Source organism: Cnephaeus nilssonii (assembly GCF_951640355.1).
Source record: "Cnephaeus nilssonii genome assembly, chromosome: 14".
Taxonomy (NCBI): domain Eukaryota; kingdom Metazoa; phylum Chordata; class Mammalia; order Chiroptera; family Vespertilionidae; genus Cnephaeus; species Cnephaeus nilssonii.
Genome location: NC_137085.1, coordinates 16,018,100 through 16,038,639, shown reverse-complemented (window position 1 = coordinate 16,038,639; position 20,540 = coordinate 16,018,100). Strand labels below are relative to the sequence as shown.

General features: G+C 39.6%; 1 protein-coding gene across 2 annotated transcripts in view; it reads right to left on the bottom strand.

Annotated features, from left to right (window-relative positions):
* MRRF (mitochondrial ribosome recycling factor) overlaps window positions 1-20,540 on the bottom strand; it is a 42,263-nt gene that overhangs the window by 19,951 nt on the left and 1,772 nt on the right. For both annotated transcript variants that reach the window (XM_079790634.1, XM_079790635.1), the window contains exons 2-5: window positions 17,893-18,101; window positions 15,662-15,817; window positions 11,210-11,328; window positions 5,060-5,151 (exon numbers count right to left, since the gene is read on the bottom strand). In XM_079790634.1, coding sequence (XP_079646760.1) covers window positions 5,060-5,151; window positions 11,210-11,328; window positions 15,662-15,817; window positions 17,893-18,076 — 551 coding nt within the window. In that variant the 5' untranslated portion in view covers window positions 18,077-18,101. The remainder of the gene's footprint in view (window positions 1-5,059; window positions 5,152-11,209; window positions 11,329-15,661; window positions 15,818-17,892; window positions 18,102-20,540) is intronic.

The following is a 20,540-nucleotide window of genomic DNA, read 5'->3' as shown; positions in this document are numbered from 1 at the left end:
CAAGTCTGACCTCTTATTGATTTAGGATTACCTTCCACGTACTTCCCCAAAGGATCAGAGGCAGATTACAGGGAGAGTCACAGACTCAGTCAACTAATTTTAAATGAGAAGATCAGAACTGAAGGAGTGTAATGAGGGTGAAGCACTAACTAAGATCTGCTGCAACTAAAAATAAAACTTAGCTCTGGGCATCCAGAATTAAGACAAAAAAGCAAAGTTGCAGGCTGTCATTAGGCAGAGGAAGAATCATGATCAAGCAGGAAAGGCAAATTTTCCTAGAACTGAACTCAACATGTTATAATCAGAACTGATCCTAGGAAGTTATGCTTCTGATTCCCTTCCACCTCCCGAACTCCTGACATCAGCTTTGGTGTGTTCGTTTCCTCCGTATAACTTTGCCAACTTCCAGCTCTGTGACCCAGAGTCAATGCCTCACCTCTCTGAATCTTAAGTTTCCTCTTCCTTAAAAGGGAATGATGATCCTACTTATATATGTAAGGGAATGAAAGAACATTTGCTACCATTAACTGGGTGCTTGCTACACATTAAAATCATTATCTCAAAAAACAACACATCATCTCATTGAAATCTCCCAATAACCATATAAAGCAAGACCTATAAATATTTTACAGATTAATTCTCTGAGATTCAGAGAGGTGGAGACAGTTGCCATTATCACACAGTTAAAAAGACAAGCCAGAACTCAATTTCATGCTTCTGTGATACCAACACAAATTTAACTGTACTTTTCCACTTTCCCTGTATATGTGAAGTACAGTTCCTAACACATAGTAGGCACTCAACATATTAGTTCCCTTCCTTACTCATTCCTTTCCTCCTAAAGTGCGTGTATATACAGGATAGGGGGGAAAGTAGGTTTACAGTTTTTCCTATGGAAAATAATACAATAATAAATAAATAATAATATAAAAATAAACTTTGTTTCGTGTACTCACAACTGTAAACCTACTTTTGCTCCACCCTGTGTGTATATATCTAAAATTCAAAGTATACTAAATGGTAATAAAATTATATTTATATAGCTTCTTTCCTCTAAGGAGATCATACTACTTAATCTATTTTCTCTACTAATCCTACCAAATCTCTACCTATCATTACTACTTTACTTATTTTACAAATAAGGCACTCGAAAGCAGCGAGCTGCTAGGGTGACATGCCCAGAATCAAATGGAAGTCACTGCCAAAACCAAATATAAACCTTGGTCCTTTTTTCATCTAAATCAACCTTTATCCTCTCATATGACGCAGCCTCCATAATAAAGAACAGATCATTCATTTTTTATCTGGAAAACTACCAAGCATACAATTCAGTAAGGGGCCTCATGACCTTACCACCTTGTCAAAGGGAAGAAAGTATATAAAAAATGAGGTTTGCAGGAGCAGACGGTTTTGGTCCGTCAACTTTCTCTTGGATTACGCCCATTAGTTAACATAAAATAATGTAAAATATAATGTAACCGAGCCGCATGTCTTTGGAAATTCAAGTTAAACTCACTGATCCTTCAAACTAATATACACTGCACCAAGAGTGATCGCTAAGTCCTGTTAAGTCCTGTGGGGCTGCAGAGGTGCGCATTATGTGAACTAGATCTTTGAAAGGAAAACATGATACACAATCAGGCCACTCGAGGGGAACTGAAGCCAGCAATGAGCATTCGGCAGCATAAGTTCATAGCTTGGCAGAATTTTGGAGCTCCGAGAGGGATCTGGCAGACCTCTGAGAGCAGCCCCTTCATCTAGTGTAGGAGCAAACCGAGGCTCAGGAAGGTTAAGTGACTCTTCCAAGATTTCACAGACAGGAGAGCAAGAACTAAAAAATAAACCTGCTGACTACTATCCATTCCACTTGCAAATCTCGCTTCTAATGTCCATGCGTACACTTAGCTGGCATGTTGATAACAGAAAAACTTGGGGTTCAAATCCTGACTGCCACTTACTGACCATGTGATCTTGGGCAAGCCCCTTTCCCTTAATTTAAGTGTTTTCATCTATAAACGGTGGGTAATAGTACACTCCACAAGTAAGCTGCAGGTAATATAAACAAAGGGCCTAGCATAGTCTGTGAGCTCCATGAAGGCAGACATTAGGTCTACCCGTTCCCAGCATTCAACACCAAGCCGGGCACATGACACATTAGCAGAAAATTGGCTGAGCAAATCAATGAATTAACCGAGCAAATAGGTCCTGGACTTGAACCCAGGTCTACCTGATACTTAAATACTAAGCTATATTGCTTCCAATTAATTTGATTTCAAGGCAGAGTGTTAATTCTTAGAGTACCGAGAACATAATGAAATAAGATTGCCATGTTCTGGTCATAAAGCAGGAAAAAGTTCAGTGGAGAAAGTTCCTGGACTCTCAGTTTGGGGATTAATTCTTGTTGCTAACTTGGGTGCATCTTGAGGCTTTGGAACTAACTAAACCCGGTTTAGGTCCCAACTACATCATTAGCAGTGTGAACTTGGAGATGTTACTTTACCTCTCTGAGCTTACTTTCCATACCTGGGAAAAAAACCTACCTGGAGGGGATGGTCTGACAATGAGGCAACATGTGTAAAAGAATACAGGGTAATACGTGGCACAGAAAGACACTCAACTAGTGTTACACTCCTTTCCCCTTCTAGTTATTTGAAAGCTTCATTCATTCATTTCACTTAGGTCTCCACTCAAATGCCACTTCCTTCCTGCACCTCCCGATCCACAATAAAACCCCCAACTCCCTCTAACCCCTTATCCTCCTTGCTTTTCTTCACAGTCCTTACCATCACTTGATATTACAGTATGTATTTCTTTGTTTTCTGTTTACTATGCCTACTCACCTATAAAGACAGGGGGCTTTTTGTTGCTTGTTTTCTTTACTGCTTTATCTCGACAGCTAGGAAAGTACCTGGCATGTAGTTAGTGCTTAATAAATATTTGCTGAATGATGGAATGAATTAATTTAATGCACTGTGTTGGAATAGGGACTTAAAGATAATTAAGAAATTATGCCCTGGCCGGTGTGTTCAATGGTTAGAGTACCAGCCTGTGCACTGGATGGTTGTAGGTTCGATTTCTGATCAAGGGCACGTATCTGAGTTGCAGGTCCAATCCTGCCCCCCTACCCCCACTCCCGTTGGGGTGCTTATTAGAGGCAACCAATAGATGTGTCTCTGTCACATTGATGTTTCTCTCTCTCTCTCCCGCCCCTTCCTTCCACTCTCTCTAGGATTAATGGAAAATATATCTTCCCTCCTCAGGTGAGGACTTAAAAAAAAGGCTAATTAAGAAATGAGATTACGGAGGAGAAACTAATTCTGCCTGCTACGGAATCTGAGCAGGCGGAAGATCCATATCTCACCTGGACTAAGCAGCTGCCTCCCCACTGTTCTCCTTGTGTCTACTCTGTTCCCCTACATTCCATTTGTTGATCAACAGCCAGAGAGATCCCCACAAGTCAACATCAGATCGATCAGGTCACTCCCCTGTTTAAATCTCTCCAATGTCTTCCCATTACAATTAGAATAAAGCCCAAACTCCTACTGTGGCCTGATCATCAGCCTCTACTCACTAGTCCGACTCCCTTTCCTAACACTCTCTCCTCCCTCCCTGAGTTCCAAGCACACTGGCTTTCTCTTTCTTAAACATGTCAAGATCTTATCATTTTTTTTCTTTTTAAATTTAAAAATAAACATACAGTAGCCCTCCCTCCCCTTTTACCTGCAGGGGATATATTCCAAAACCCCCAGTGGATGCCTGTGCATCGTACTGAACCTTATACATACTATGTTTTTTCATAAACTTACATACTGATGATAGAATTTAATTTATAAATCAGGCACCGTAAGGGATTAACAACATTAACTAATATATAATAGAACTATTATACTATAATAAAAGTTATGTAAATGTGGTTTCTCAAAATATTTTAGCGTACTGTACTCACCCTTCTTTACAGTTTCATGGATAGATGATTTGTGCTTACTACCGTAGATCTTAGCAACCTCAGCATCTGATTTTTTTCTTTATTAAGTTGAGAACGTTCACCTTTTCAGTTAAAGGAGAATGTTACAGCTTCTCTTTGGCATGTCCAAATTGCCAGCATCACTACTCTTGCACTTGGGGGCCATTATTAAGTGAAATAAAGATGGCTTGAACACAAGACTTCAATACCACAAGTGGTCGATCTGATAACCCAGACAGCCACTAAGTAACTAATGGGGGGTTAGCATACACAGCGTTGATACCCTGGGCAAAGAAATGATTCATACCCAAGGTGGGATGGAGCAGGATGGCTTACGATTTCATCACACTACTCAGAATGGCACACAATTTAAAACTTATTAATTCTTTATTTCTGGTATTTTCCATGTAATATTTTTGGGCTACAGCTAACCACAGGTAAAAAGTACTGAAAGTAAAACCACAGATAAGGGGGGCTGCTGTATATTTTTTTCATTTAATAATCTAAGTTCTATATGTTTATATAATTAACAATATCCTATTCTTATGCCTAAAATTCTTCAACAAGCAAGGACTAAGGTAAAAATAACTCTTCAAGGAACATGGATTCGAGAGTACAAGTCTTTTCTGACGTGGGCTTTTGTGCTGGCAGTTCCCACTCCCCGAGGCTGACTCTTCCTCATCATTCAGCTCTCAGCAAATGGTATTTCCTTAAAGAGGCCTCCCAGGCTAAAATTGTCCCTGCCACCATCGCCCTCAGCAAGTCACTCCCTACTCGGTCTCACTGCCTTTTCTTTCCTCATCGCATCTCATTGTCTGGAATGCCTTTATCTGCTTATGTGTCCCATCTTCCCCACCAGAGTGTAAAGTACATGAGGTCAAGGACTTTATCAGGTTCACTGCTGCATCTCCAGCCCTCGTACACAGTAGGTACTCAATAAATGTTTCTGAATCAGTAAAACTGGACCTTAAAAGATGTTGGAATTTGCCAGGAGGAGAAATACAGGTAAAGTACGCTATCAGCCTAACAGTATCATGGGTGTTGGCTTCCCCAAGGAAACCAACATCAAAATATGTAAATTTCAGCCAAACTTACTTGGGAATGGGTACCCGAATTAGCGTCCCTTCCACTTCTGGGTTCAGATTCATTCCACTTTCTCTTATAGCCTTGATAGCTGCAGCTGTACACTGAAAACCAGATCAAAAGGTAAACAGAATTAGTAAATAATTATTACCAGATGCAAGCCCTCTGTCGATAACTGGCAACCCATCTTGGCAGAACATGGAAACATTTAGTTCTGTTACCAGTAAGATCAGGAAGTTACATTGGTGTAGAGTGCTTTGATCAAGCAGAATAGCAAACTATGTCCACTCCTGGTACCAGTGTACTGCGGGAGGAAAAAAAGCAAAGAGAAGGAAAAAATAAAAAGAAAACAGCTCTGCCTCTTTGAAAAGATTTCAATGGTTTGAGGCAAGACAGATCAAAACCACAATAAATCCTCAAGGGAGGAGGGCTGGTCTGTACAAAGATTGGTGTAAAGACAGATGAAAGATTTCATACATTAAAAATTCCAGTTGACATTTTACACTCAAAATATACCCGTGCCGACTTGGAATGAGTAAATAAATTTAACTCATTCGTATCTATACACACAGCGACCTCATTCATGCTTTGGAATGAGCAATGGCTCCCTGTGGGTGTTGTGCTCCAGGAAAGAGAGAATGGTGTACTGGCTGCAAGCATGGGCTTTGGAGTCAGAAAGAGCTCAGTTCAAATCCCAGCTCTGCTTACCATGTGATCCTGGGCAACAAGCCTGACCTCTCTGGGCCTCCATTCCATAACCTGAGAGAGGACTGAATGAGGTAGCATGAGCAATGCATCTTGCTCTGTATCTGGCCCACAGTAACACCTAGGAGTTATTACATACACTTAGCATATAAAGGTAAGAATGCACAAAACCCCCAAACAAGGCTGAGTGGATGTCATCACTTAGCTGATGCACTGCTGTCCTGCCTGTTACCCTCCCTGTCACCCTCCAGGGTCTCCTCTGACAGTCCTGCTAATGGGCCAGGTGGCGCACTGGTACTCTGATTTTCCAAAGCGCCTCACCTCACCTCAAGCAACAATATAACCACACCTGGCATACAATCCTAAAAGGAAAATGACAGCAGTGTGGAAGAGAGATACTTTCATTGGCATGACAGTGTGAAATTCATGAAAATGAGGCCTCTGACATTTTCCAAAGAATTTTAGGTTTGACCAGAGCCAATCCACATCACTTGGATTCACAGGACCAATTCTCAACCTGGAGTTCCTTCCTCGACTTCTGGTTCAAAAGAATGGGGTTTGTGTCACACCTATTTGATATTTTCAGGGTTTGCTTTGATTTTTGAGGGAGTGTCTGAAAAACTTACCTATTTCATTTTTAAATGGCTTAAATTCTACAGAGACATGAGGGGTAACCATAAGGTCAAAAGATAAACCAGAACTTTCACATCAGATGAATCATTTCCTTGGGAGGCTGTACACAGAATCTAATAGTGTGGCTACTGCTTAAAACAGTAAATTCTCTTTTTTAAAGAATATATTTTTATTGAAACATCAATAAAGGAAGGGAAAGACAGAAACATCAATGATGAGAGAGAATCACTGATTTGGCTGCCTCCTGCATGCCCCCCATTGGATCGAGCCTGCCACCAGGCATGTGCCCTGACCAGGAATTGAACTGTGGCCTTCTGGTTCATAGGTCAATTCTCATCCACTGAGCCATGCCGACGGGGCTACAACAGTAAATTCTTAAAATGGTACCTGTGACCACAGACTATTGGAGCTGGAAGGGATCTGTGACAGCCAAGTACAGTCCCTTCCTCTTGTATATAGGACCTGTTGGATAAAGTCACATCCCTAAGCACATATGGTCTTACGGAGAGCCGAGAGCTGTACAGTGAGGACCTTACCCATCACACTTCCACTTACTGGCAGAGTTAAGAGGAGACAGTAGGCTCCTCAACTCTCAGTCCAGTGATTCCATTCTGTGCATATTTTCTTCCAGATCCCCTAGCTCAAGTATTTAGTAGCACTGGGGATTTGATTTTTTTTAAATAGCCCAAAATAATTTGGAATTAGGTCTGGTATCATACCCTTAAAAGACCTAGGTACCCTTAAAGGTAAATAAATGAGCTAGATAAAGAAATAAAATATCCCTCTACAAGAGAAGAGCCATTTCTTAATAAAATGAAACATTTTCTACAGTTAACCATAAAGGGAGAATCTTCACTTTGAAGAGGTAGCCTGATCTCAAGTCTCCCAATCCTCCTTTTCTGATGCTTCTCACTGAATGACTGACAACTCACTGTGGAAACATCCTACCACCAGCCCCTCCCTTTCACAGTAGGACCCCAGTGTTTCCACACAACCTTCCCCTGTGGGCACCAGAGCACCTACAGCTGATGCCCAGCTGGCCAGTCACTATGTCTCAATATCTACGTCTTCCCAGTACAAGGCTCAGTGCCAGGCACATGGCAAGTGCTCAGTAAAAGCTTGTTGCATGAGTATATTAATAAACTGACTCAGATCTATTAGACAAACTCATCTCCTTACTTTTACTTCTTATATATAACCCCTCCAAATCCTTATTTTGTACTTTACTTGTTCTGTGTCCTTTCATATGCAGAAAAATGCAAATCAGGTTTCATTTTGAAAAGAAACCTACTAGAAGAGGTAGTTCTAAAACATTCTAAATATGTATATTTTGGTTTGATGTGGTAGGATGCAGAAACTCAGAGAATTACAGTCATTTTCCCAACATGACTTCTGAACTACTCAGGGCTCAGATGAAAAGGCATATATTTCTATCGCATTTCCATCTTGTATCTTAGCCTTTGTCCCCTCACTGAAGGGATGCTCACCAGTACCCCAAGGCAAATAGACAGTTCTCAAATGGCAACACTGACCAAATGATTGTGGCTGCTTGGAGAACTCTGTAGAGAAAGATCACAGATCCCATCTGGGGCCAGGCAGGAAGGAGTGCTGTCATCAATTAGCAATGACTGCTATTGCCATTCTTAGGTTCATCTATGCTAAAGGACAAGAGATGATAGAACTTTTTTGGACAGGTCAACAAGTCCTTAACCCTTTGGGTTCAAAGTCAACTTTGTTAGTGCCATTTCAGGGACTGGCCTTCCATTTCCTTTATATTCCAAAGAGTACCTAGACTGTAAGGTCTATGAAAGCAGGAACCCTGTCTGTTTTTATCATCAGGGGATTAATTCCAGCACCTCAACTAAAACTTAATAACTTACAGGAACTCAAAAAGTATTTGTTGAATTAATGAATGAATGGTTAAAGGAGCACAGGCTTTAGTGAAAAACAGATCTATGTTCAAATCTTGGTTCTGTCATAATGGTGTGAACCTCAGGGAGATATTGTACCTCTCTGAGCCTCAGTTTTCTCATCTATAAAATGGAACAAATAATGCTTAATTTTAGAGAATACCTAGAAATAAAACATGATCACGTAAAAACAAAACGTGAGAAAGAAGTGCCCGGCAACACAGTAGACACTCAATATACATTGGCTTTCTTCCTACCACAAGGGAAATAATGTAGCCTACAGATTTTTTTTTTTCATTTGCTTTCTTCAAATCATGCTGTGGTTTTTTTACTCCCTTCTTTTCTTTCCTATCATTAACTCTAGCTGCAGGCAAGTTTATGGAAAGCAGCAACTATGTGTATCATTTATCAAGCAGGACACATGTTAAACAAATGCAACACAGTTTTCTGTCTTCAATGCATTTGAAAGGATTATGCATGTAAATCTGCATCGTGTCACTACAGCATGACACAGAAAAGCGCAGGTTTGGAAAGAAAGCCAACCGCATGTGAAACAGAAAGGAATTACATAAACACAGAGAGGATTAGCTCAGCATTTTGAAGCTATGAACCTGGGTACTCAATGGACAGCTTCTAAAGTGAAGGAAGGAAATGTTTAGTTAAGACTATTTGTTTAATATATACACCAGATGAGATAAAGGAATTCAAAAGACAATGTAACTCACACTTCCTTATTCTGTCCTTGTAAAGAACCTCTCGACTGAGATGCTTGTAAAAGTTTTTTTGTGGGTTTTTTTTCTCCTTTAAAACCCACAGAATTTCAACTTGGAAGGCAGAGATGCTTTGGTTGAAAAATGAAGATATACTCCAACTTCCTAAGAAAAAAATTAAGCTGTTAATACCTCCTCCTACCTCATAAGATGCGCTGGTGGCCAATCACGCTTCTTCTGTGAATGCCATTTGCCATTTAATAAGAGAAGTGGCTGGCTCTGAAAAGCAATCTGCCTGATGAGGTCTTCAAGCTGTGTAATTAGGAGGCTATTCCCTAAATTGGCCTGCAGTGCCAATGGGAGTAGGTGAACCAGGCGGAGAGGCCTCAGCAGTTCAGAGCGGGCCACAAAGGGAAAGAGTTGGCTGTTCCCTTTTAGTCCATTTCTAGCTCCTCAGTAACACCAGGAATGAGAGCCTCCCTCCCATCAACCTAATAACAAGTACTCCTCCATTTGTGGAAAATTTACCGTTTTAGGTGCTCAACACAATGAATAAGTTAGATATGATTCCTGCATTCCAAGCTTACAATCTAGTGAAAATGAGATGGAAAATAAAGATATAAATATATAATTATTAATAATGATAAGTGCAATAAAGAAAAAGAACCATGCTCTATAGGAGAGCTTAGTGTGGAGGAGGGGTTTAGATTGGGTAGGTTAGGGAAGGCTTCCCTGAGAAAGTGACATTTAAGCTGTGACCCAACCAATGCCACCCCAATATATAAAAATAAATGGATATATATATATATATATATATATATATATATATATGTATATAAAGCGATATAGATAGGTAGGTAGGTAGGTAGGTAGATAGATAGATAGATAGATAGATAGATAGATAGATAGCAAAGGGCAGAGCCCTTGTAAATCCCTGAGGATGCAAAGGGTGTTGTGTGTTTGAGGAACTGAAAGACCAATGTAGCTAGAGCGGTGTGTAAGGATGACAGTGGCACAGGACTGGAGACACTGGGGGGCACAGGTAGGGGCACATCATACAAAGCATTCGAAGCCACAGTAATCTTTTTCTTTAATACTACTTGAAGCCATTAATAAGTGTAAAGCATGGGAACAACATAATCCAATGTATATTTTTGAAAGTTCGCTCTGGCTGCAGTATGGAGAAGGGAACGGGGGAGTAAGGAATTTAAAAAAACACATGATCTGAACGTGTTCACAGCAAGGGCTTTTTTTCTTACTCATATCTCTAATTCAGTCTGCCAAATCCAGCATGTTCACCTTTGGTCTATGTCTTTGGGACAGACACACTGAAACAGACCACTGGAACAGGAGGGGACTTCAGATTCCTTCACCTCACATTAACAACAAATGAGGAAATGGAAGCCCAGAGAGGGGAGCAAGGTCAAACAGCCAGCTAGCAGCGGAGATGGGCCTGGGTTCCAGGTCCTCCAGGACTTCAAATCCAGGTCCATTCCCACTGGACCACTAAGAAGAAGCCCCTTCTCTACCTCAACTAGACTTTCTATCACAGCCCCAAGGTGCCAACAATAATGCAGCCCCCCTTCCAGGCTGGGAAGCACTGTGCTCCGTGCAATATTCTGCAACGGTCAGTCCAGTGTGAAAGGAACGTGACCTCCTGGAGGATCTGCTCCAAACACTAATGCAGAGGTCAAAAACTAGTGGCTCGTTAATGTGTGTTTTTTTCTCACAATCTTAAAAAAAAAAAAAAAAAGTGAATTAGTTATCAATATTTAACAAGAATCTTATATAAAAATTTGGATTATTGGCTTCTTCTGGAAATAAAAATCATAACACCTGGTAATGCTGATTGCCAGGCCTATGTTTCTGGGCAAAGGCTGCTCGCTTCACACAGGGCACAGGCTCCCCAGTTTACCACAGTCCCCTCCACATTGGCCAAGCGCCAACCCCTACATCGCCACTATTGTTTTTCTTAGATGGGGCCTGTTGCAGTAGTCAAATTACTTGCCTGGCTTCTACAGTGTTTAGCAGAAAAAGGAATTTAGAAACAGGAAAGAGCTTTTCCTTCTCCCTAAGTTTCCTCCATTATGCCTTCTCTCTTGTTTCACCCCAAGCTGGAGGGAATGCCTCCTGCTGCCTTGACCCAGCCTCCTCCATTCCAAAAGACAGCATGAGTAAGGACCCTGTGAGCAAGGCCACCTTACCTCTGGGAAGCTGGCCATATTCACCAAGATCAGCTGTGGCGACTTCATGGAAATCTGGCCAATCTGGTTTAAAGCAAGCTTCCCATCAGCAGTTACCACAGTGATATGATCAAGGGATCCTAAAAAAAAAAATCATAGGGTCTTAGAATTCAGAAGGACCTTAGAAGCCCCACACTTAAGTCCCTATCTACTTCAGATTCAACTAATATTTTGGGTCCCTTATCAATGTGGCAAGACCATTCCAGGGGCTTTCACAGGAAGAGCAGTGTCCCGTGATGGGAAGAGCTTTGACATATTGAGAAAACAAGGCTGGAATTCCTATCAGCAGCCAGGGTGGCCAACCATCCTGGTGTGCCTGGGCCTAACATGTTTCCTGTGACATAGAACTTTCAGAACTAAAACTGGAAAGAGTTGGTCACCTCTCCAGCAACTTTGCCATTTACTAACCATGAAACCTCAGGCAAGTTACTTATCTTCTCTATACCTTGGTGTCCAACTCAGTAAAACAATAACTACCTTATAAGATTAAAGTGAGGTTTATAGCTAAATATAAACAATCAAGTGTGTAAGCACCAACAAATGAGCACATAGAAAGGATATCTCTTATTAACCCTTAGTTCTTATAACTACTCTGTAGCACTTTATTACAATCTCCACTTTACACAAAGAAAAATGAGACTTGGGAGCTAACAAAAAATACTCAAGAGCCAAGCTTCTGAAGGCTTGGGGTGGATGGGGGGCGGGGGCTGGGTGGAAGGGAAGAGGGGAGAAAATAGGGGACATCTGTAATAATGTCAACACAACAACAACAAAAAAACCTTTAAAAAAAACTAAGCCTCAAACTCAGGTATGCTAAATTCTGATTCCGGTCAAGGTTCTTCCCCTTTTACCAATGGAACTCAAATTTGGCTGTGCGTCAGAATCGCCAGGGAGCTTTTTCATTTAGATTCCTGGACCCCACCCCAGAGATTCCAATTCTATAAGGGATTGGGAGCCTGTGATTTAGGGGGAGCCTATAATTTTTTTAAGATCACCACATGATTCTGACATGCAGCCATGTTTGAAACCCTTTCCTTATACCACCCACCTTGATTTTGGTACTTAGATCCTCTTTAGAAAAAAAAAGACAAACACACACCAACTATTAACACTTAACTGTTACCTTGGATCTGATCTTCTTCCACATCTGAATTCTAGAAAACCCTGGGCAAAATTTTCAGAAACCCAATAAGGCAAGCAAATAAAGCCATAGATAGATAGAAAAGGGGCATTATTTAAAATCCCTAGTTTCCCATTCAAATGAGAACTAGAGGGGGAAAAAAACCATACTATTAACAGTAAGAACCACTCATGAAGACACAAAGAGAAAGGGGTCTTTTAAACAAATGGCGAATTGCTAGAATAATGTAGTACCACACTATGGCCCAATGATCTAAGTAGAAGTACTCAACCAGATTCAATATTATCACAAAGAGAAGGTGGTTGATACCATTGGCTTTAATCCAGAAAAGCTCAAGAGGTATAATAGCAAAAGTTTCCTTGATTCTGAAGACAAATGTCCTGGGTTCAAATACTAACTCTGCCACCTCATGATTGTATGAGCCTGGGAAGATCCTTCAACCTTTTCTGTGTCTGTGTCCTGATCTCTAAATGGGGCATAAAAATTGTACTTAGCTCAGAGGGTTGCTTGAGGATTAAATGAAAGAGTTTACAGAAAGCACTTATAACTGTGTCCTGGCATATGTAAGGGCTCAATAAATGATAATTATTATTATTACTTCTTGACTTTCCTATATTTTACCCAAACTAATCTATTTATAATTTCTCTAATACAGTCTGTTCTTTCTTGCCTCAAGACCTTTTAGCATATATTTTTCCTTGTCTGTTCCGATAACTCCTGATCATTCTTTAACACTCAGTTATAATAGCTTCTTTAAAAAAAAAAAACATATATATATATATATATATATATATATACACATATATATGTATATGTATATGTGTATATATATATATATATATATATATATATATATATATATATATATAATTTTTTTAAATTTATTACAGAGAGGAAGGGAGAGGGAGGGAGAGAGAGAAAAAAACATCAATGATTAGAGAGAATCATTAATTGGCTGCCTCCTGCATGTCTCCCACTGGGGATCGAGCCCACAACCCAGGCATGTGCCCTGACCAGGAATCGAACTGTGACCTCTAATAGTTTCTAATCTCAGAAGTCTTATCTGACCTCCTAAACTGTATTACAAACCCCCTCATGAGTTCCCAAACATCTTATGCATCTATAATAATGATAGCCAATATTTGCTGAACACTTCCTATGAGCAAGAAATTGTGCTAAAAGTGTCTATAATTGATTTGTTTTTATTACCACAATAACCCTGAGATAGTTCCACCATTTTACAGATGAGGAAATGGAGGCACAGAGGGTAACTTGCTCAAGGTCACAAGAACTCTTAATAATGGAGCTTGAATTCAAACCCAGGACTGACCAACTCCTAGCTAAGGTCTTCACTCTGCTTTACTATAATTTTACACATTTTGGATTAAGTCTGTTCCTTCGAATTAGGGCTCTGGGAAGGTGGGGAGAATGTCTTTTCTCTATCTACAGCACCTATTAATCAGCACAAAACAAGTGCTCAGTAATGCTTTGATGAATAAATGAATGTATTTATGCATGGATGAATGAGAGAGAGCAAGAATGGACAAACAAATAAACCCATATTTTAGACAACTATTAAAAACAATCAACTACCTTGAAGATAGAAACTGTTGGTAGACAGATGAAGGTGTAAGAAAAGTGCCTGCTGGTTCAGATAGTAATGAAAGATGATATAGAAGAATCTAGCCAAAAAAAAACAACAACATAGACTGGCTACGTTCAGCCTGTTTCATCCAGTCTCTTCATGGCCCCAAGTTCTATATAGAACGTTACACAAACATAACCCTAAAGAGAAAGAAGCAAAGAGGAAATACCAACAGGGGGCCTTTTGAAAATGGATCTTAATTCAGCCTTCCTGGTTTGCCTAAGATCCTCTGCCACAGAAGTCCCAACATGGGCTTTCCCAGTATGCAACGTGGTGTTCCCATTCCCTAAATCCATATCGACTTAATGTATCAAATCCTTTTCCCTCAATCTGTCCCCAGCGAGAATCTCCCTTAGCCTCATTCCTGCCCCTCATTTTCTCAGAGGTTAACTTTTAACAAATTACACTCCCAACCTCTTTCCAGGCCATCATCTTTTTAAGTTCAACAAGAGTGGAGCTTGCTGGCTAATTTTAAGTATCACATTTCTCCCTGAGCTCCTCTCAAACTACTCTCTGGTTTCGGCTGCAGAATGTTAACAGGCCAGAAAGCACAGGGGAAACAAAGCACTTTATCAGTTTCATACCTAGAATAATAAGCAAGTTTAAAATAAACAGTTGGGAGAGATTGAATGGCACGCTCTACTGTCAGCAAAAGCAGAATGCCCCAGTCGAAAAGTTGACAAATGACGGAATGGTCTTCTGGTTTCACACTGGATCTTGTCACTGAACTCAGGATGTTTCTGCTGGTGTTTATAAATGGAGCTGTGTATTTTTCACTTGGTTTTATTAAGAACAAGCTCATAAAATATTTTCTAGTTTCCTTATGAACTATCCAAACCAAGATTTGAGTGGGAACCGCCCAAGCTCCCACAGATATCTTCAGAGGGGGTCCCAGGCTTGACTCTAGGATGATGACAATTTCCAAAAGGCCAATTTAACAGCAATTGGATTTTTCCTGCCTGCCTGCCTGTACCATTAGCTGACAACTCACTTCTTCCATCACATCTGCAAACAGTTCGCCTAGACAGTTCTGACATTTCCCACTTAGAAAAGCCACTTTCAGGAAGTTATTAACCCAAACGTAATCTTCCTGGTCAAACACGGGGGTACAGAAATGCCTCAGGTGGGCAGGTTTGCCGCCAGTTGGTTCCCAGTAAGGGATAAGAATGGCCAAATAGGTCAAATTGGAAAAAGTCAGACCAAAGATGTCAGCTACTATGAGACTAAATACCTAGAAACATATATAGTTGTTTATTATTATCATAATAAAACTCCCAATTTTTTAAGAGTACTATGAGAGCAAAGAGCATGCCTGTTTTATTCACCACTTGTGTACCAGTACAATGCCTGGTTCATAGTAGACCAATATTTGCTGAATGGATAAATAAATGTTAACTATGTGCCAGTCACTGTGTCAGAACCATTACATATGTTCCCTCACTTATTTTAATATGCACTCCAAAGCTATAAGCTAGGAATTAGATAAGGAAACGGAGGACCAGAAAAGTACAGTAACTGCCCATGGTAGCCAATTAGTAAATGTCAAAGCTGGAACGAAAACGCAGCTCTGCCAAAGCCATGATCTTTCTCCCACGTCCTTCTCCAAAATACTGGTTCAGTCACTAACCTGGTGAGGTCCTTATATTGACAGTCTTATTGAAATTATCCTTGAGTGCTTCCATCACAGACTTCATTTCTTCTTCCACCTCTTCCAAGCTGATTATATCCTCCACCAAGGCAGTGTTAAGGTTCACTCTGGTTTGGGACTGTCCTTTTCCTTTGGCTAAAAGGTCAACATTCAATGAATAAAAGAACAATAAACAGAGAAAATAAACAATCAGTGAGGAAGTGCCTACTATGTGCAGGGCAAAATTCCAAGTGCTAGAAAATTACAGAACATTATCACTGCCCTATTAAAAAATTTCTACATTTACTGAGTGTCTACTAGAGACCCAGCATAGTGCTAAAAGCACTTTCTCAGATACTAGTGAAGGCACAGACTTTATACAGAGATACCCCAGGTGAAAATCCTGGCTAATAATGCAAACTAGCCTATGGCCTTGGGCATGTTACTCTACTTTTCTGAGCATCAGGTTCCTTATTTGTAAAACAGGGATAATATCTATATTGCTAGGTTGGTACATGGATATAAATTAAGTAACTCAATTACCTAAAAGAGCACTATCCACATGGCAGACACTCCATAAGTAAATTAATTCCTTGTTTTTCAGAAAAATAAACAGATGAGAAAGGTAAAATGACTTGCCTATTATAAGGTCATGAAAGAGTAAAACCAAGATTTGGTCCCAGATCTTCCTAATTTTAAACCCATGAACTTTTCACTAAGCTGCCTCCATAAAGTCTAATTGGAGATACAGAAATATATTAATTAATTATAAAATAAATACTAAGACAAGGATATGCAAAGTATCTGATGGCTGGTACAGACAAACAGAACAACAATAGTTCAGAAACATTTACCACCACCAATGATAGTGACAATGGCTTATATTTTAGAAAACTGACAGCATTGGAAGCTAAATAAAGTTCTGTTTTATGTCTAAGCCATCATGGCAATTTTTCATATACATTCTGACCACTATGGTGAGTAATACAAATATTTTTGAAGGACGAGGGAAGGAGGAAAATAGAAAAATATTTAAATAATATCCTACAGCTATTTATTTCTTAAATAATCAAACACTTATTGAAATTCATTTACAACAAAGACTACTGAACATCTACCATGAGCCAGATCCTGTGCTATTTGTATAGTGCATATCTCATTTATATACCTCACGTTTCCTCATTTGCAAAATGGTGAGACCTGTGCTTCACTGGATAATTATAATTCCTTCAAAGGATAATTATAAGGATTAAATTATTAAATGTAGGTGAATTTTTTTTAAAATTTAATACAACATACAAATCAAAAGTTAATACTATTGTCACTATTAAGAGGACATAAGTCTTCTATGCATTAATAATCTTTCAGTGACTTGTTAATTTTCCTATTAACCGAAAGGGAAGGTTTGCATGAAACCATATAAGGAAAGTCAATGGAAAAAATATTTAGCAGCATATTTCTAGCACCATCCTTGGGAGTGGACTCCCTGACCCACCACTTCAAATAGCAGGTCTGTTTGACAATTTTCTGTCACTCATTTATTCAACAAAATTTTTTGAAGCATACTATATGTCCAGCTTTGTTAGATGCTAACCAAGAAAAACATAGGCCCTCCCCTCATTGGGTCCAGCATGGAAGACATACAACAAACAATAATCGAACCTACAATGAATTAACTAATTAATGAGTACTATGCTAAGTACATCAAAGGTAAAATAACAGTGCGCACGAGTGCACGTAACAAGGGACCTGACCCAGTCTAAGAGGTCAGGGAAGGCTTCCCTGAGGAAGTGACATTTAAGCTGAGATCTGGGGTATATCAAAGTCTCATTCTTGGGTGACACAAACCATTAAGATCATCCATCTAAATCCGTAGCTCTAATACCCTTTACCCAACAACCTTCTGGTTTTGATTTTACTTCCAACATAGATCTTACTATAAGGAGAAAAATGGGTTGATCCCTGCCTCAAGCATTATGCCTTTAATTCTAAATTTAAAGAAAGAAATTAGGCATTTCTGAGCTATAGTTACATATGAGCAACATGATAATGAGAAAACAAACCCTAGGTTCTCTATCACTGTGACCTTTTAAGCTAAGCAATTGTATTCTGTGAGAAACCATTCCCTCATGTGGCACGTGGAGAAATTCAGTACATCTCTGATGTCCTTCCACCTAAGATAATTCAAGGGCTAACTATAAGAAAGGGGTGAGGAGGTCAGATGTCTTTACCTTTGGCTTTCTTGGTAGCAAAATGACGGGTTGGTATAGCTGCACAGGCCACATATTGCCCGTGATCATACTGTCTTCCACTCACTGTCTTCAGCATAACTTCCGAAACAGGTCTGGTCAAGGCCGCAAGAGAATTGCGAAAGGCAGGATGGACCAAGCGGAAGCACCTTAAACCCAAGGCCATGACTGAAGACAGTCCGTGTGGACATCTAAAAAGAATAAGACAAAAAGGAGATCTAAATAAAACAGACTCTATTACAACTTCAGAAAATAATCTGTATCAATTACCAAACAACTCCTATAAACTGAGCTATTTGTTAGGCAACTTAAATACATTATCTCTAATCCTCCTCCCAACAGCCTCCAAGGAAATATGATTAGCCCCATTTTACAGAACAAAGAAACTGAGGCTCACAGAGATTTAAGTAACTGGCCCAGTCTGTAAGACTCCAAATCCCCATGCTCATTCCATTGCACCAAATGCTTCTTAGTACACAAGGAACACAGAGGTAAGCAAATGATGCTAATTAAATCCTTATAGGAGAAAAGGCACTACTATAAAAAGGGAGGGCAGAGCACTGGAAGAAAACTTTAAATAAGAAAACAATTTCAACAGGCATAAAATGACTGGAAAATTCACACGACAGCATTTAATTAAAATTTTCTTTGGTTCCTTAAGCACTGATTACCAATTAAAATGCACTTTAATGTGAGTCTGAAGCATGGTTGAGGTTTGAGGTCTTCCATGTTATAGAATTAAAGCTCTGGAAAATGCCACCCTTTTCTGTGCTAACACAAGTTACACATTATACTTCTGAGGTCTTTTGACTATGGAAAAACGCTAAGAGTCTACAGCTACCTCTAGGATAAAACACAGTCCTAGCAAACTGACAAATGTGCTTCTGCCAATAATCTGGCTATTACTCATCTAAAAATTAAGAACAATTAGCCTCAAATACCTGGAAGCTACTGTCTTTGAAAATCAGTCTCATACTGCATTAAAACAAAACAAAATTTCATCCTAAAAGTTTGATGTAGTATAACAGCCTGAATAAGGACATGGGTTTTGCAACCAGGAAGACTTGGAATCCATTGCCAGCTCCATTATTTACTAAATGTCCCTGAACATCACTGAGCCTTGATTTCCTCAACTGTCAAATGGGGATATAGTTATTTCTTAGAATTAGGAAGACTAAATGAGGTTATGCAGATAAAACACTTGGCCCAGTGGCGAACAGACAGCTGGAGCCCCCAAAAGGTATCTACTGATCGCTTTGACACTTTTCCTTTCAAAGACTTCCATGACAAGGTCAGACACAATAAAGAAATCTTGCAAGTCACTACTGATGTACTGGTAGCCCAGAGTCAGTCAGATCTGGATGTAAATTTCAACTTTGGGCAATTCACTCCATTTTTCTGGGTATAACTTTCCTCATCTGCAAAATGAGAAAAATATCCTGATCTTAAAATGAGATGGTGAATACATGTAAAATTCCTAACACAGTGCCAGGAACACAGCACCTGCTTAATAAAAGCTATCATTATCATTATTTTTTAAAAGAGCAAATGAATAGCACAAAGGCAAATAACTTCTCCTGATGGAATTTTTAATAGCAAGATGCCAGTGATCAGTGTGTAAAGTCAGTAAAAACAGATCTGGACAAAAAAAAACAACAACAAACGAATAGCATTTCCTCTTCTTATTAATTGAGGTTGGGTCTGGTTTGCTTGCTTTATCCATATTACCAGTATTTCACTTAATCCTTTTACTAATACCACAAAGAAAGTATAATAATCTCCATTTTACATATGTAGAAACTGAGGCTCAAAGACATTGTCACTGTTTAAGGGCATGGAGCTAATAGCTCTGCCCTATTTCAGGAAAACTGTTCACAAAAGTTTGGCTCTAAGTGAGGTTTCTATATCTAGGTTTTTGCCTAATATAGCCAATGCCTAACCCACACAGACATCCAAATATGGCTGTATAATAATGTGTGTTTTTTTTGTGTTTTTTTAAATCTACAGGGTCTCAATCTGGCTACTCCATTTAAGACAGGTTTCCTGGTGTTCCTGTTGCAGGTCATAATACCAATCCAGAAAGCAACAGGAAATCAAAATGGGTTAGAAATAAACAACCTTTGCCAGAAAACACAACACCCAAAAGCAGACCCAGTACACGTGAACCGGAAGCCAACTCTATAAATAAACCACATTGCTGAAATGCTTAAGGCGTAGATTTTAATTGCACAGAAGTCAGGAAATTTCAAAGTGGAAGTTCAATAAAGGCAGTCCCTTGGACCCTTTACCTTAAGGACATGCATATTAACACTCAGTTCAGCACAGGTGAAGTCAAGAAAAGCAACTGTTATGGGAGCCCAAGTATTATCCAACAAAATTAACCTATACTCAGAAAAACCGTGGCAGGAAGCATCTGGGCTTTGGACGCTGTCTAGAACTAGAATCTCAGCTCTCCCTGCCTCTTCCCCTCCCCCCCCCTAACCACTTACCAACTAGCTGTGTAACCTTGGGTAGACCATTTATCCTTTTTGAGCTACAGTATATGGTACACTGCATCTTTATCGTGGTGATATTAATGAGTCTTTAAAAAGATAATTGTAACACTAATAATGAAACAATAGCTACTACTT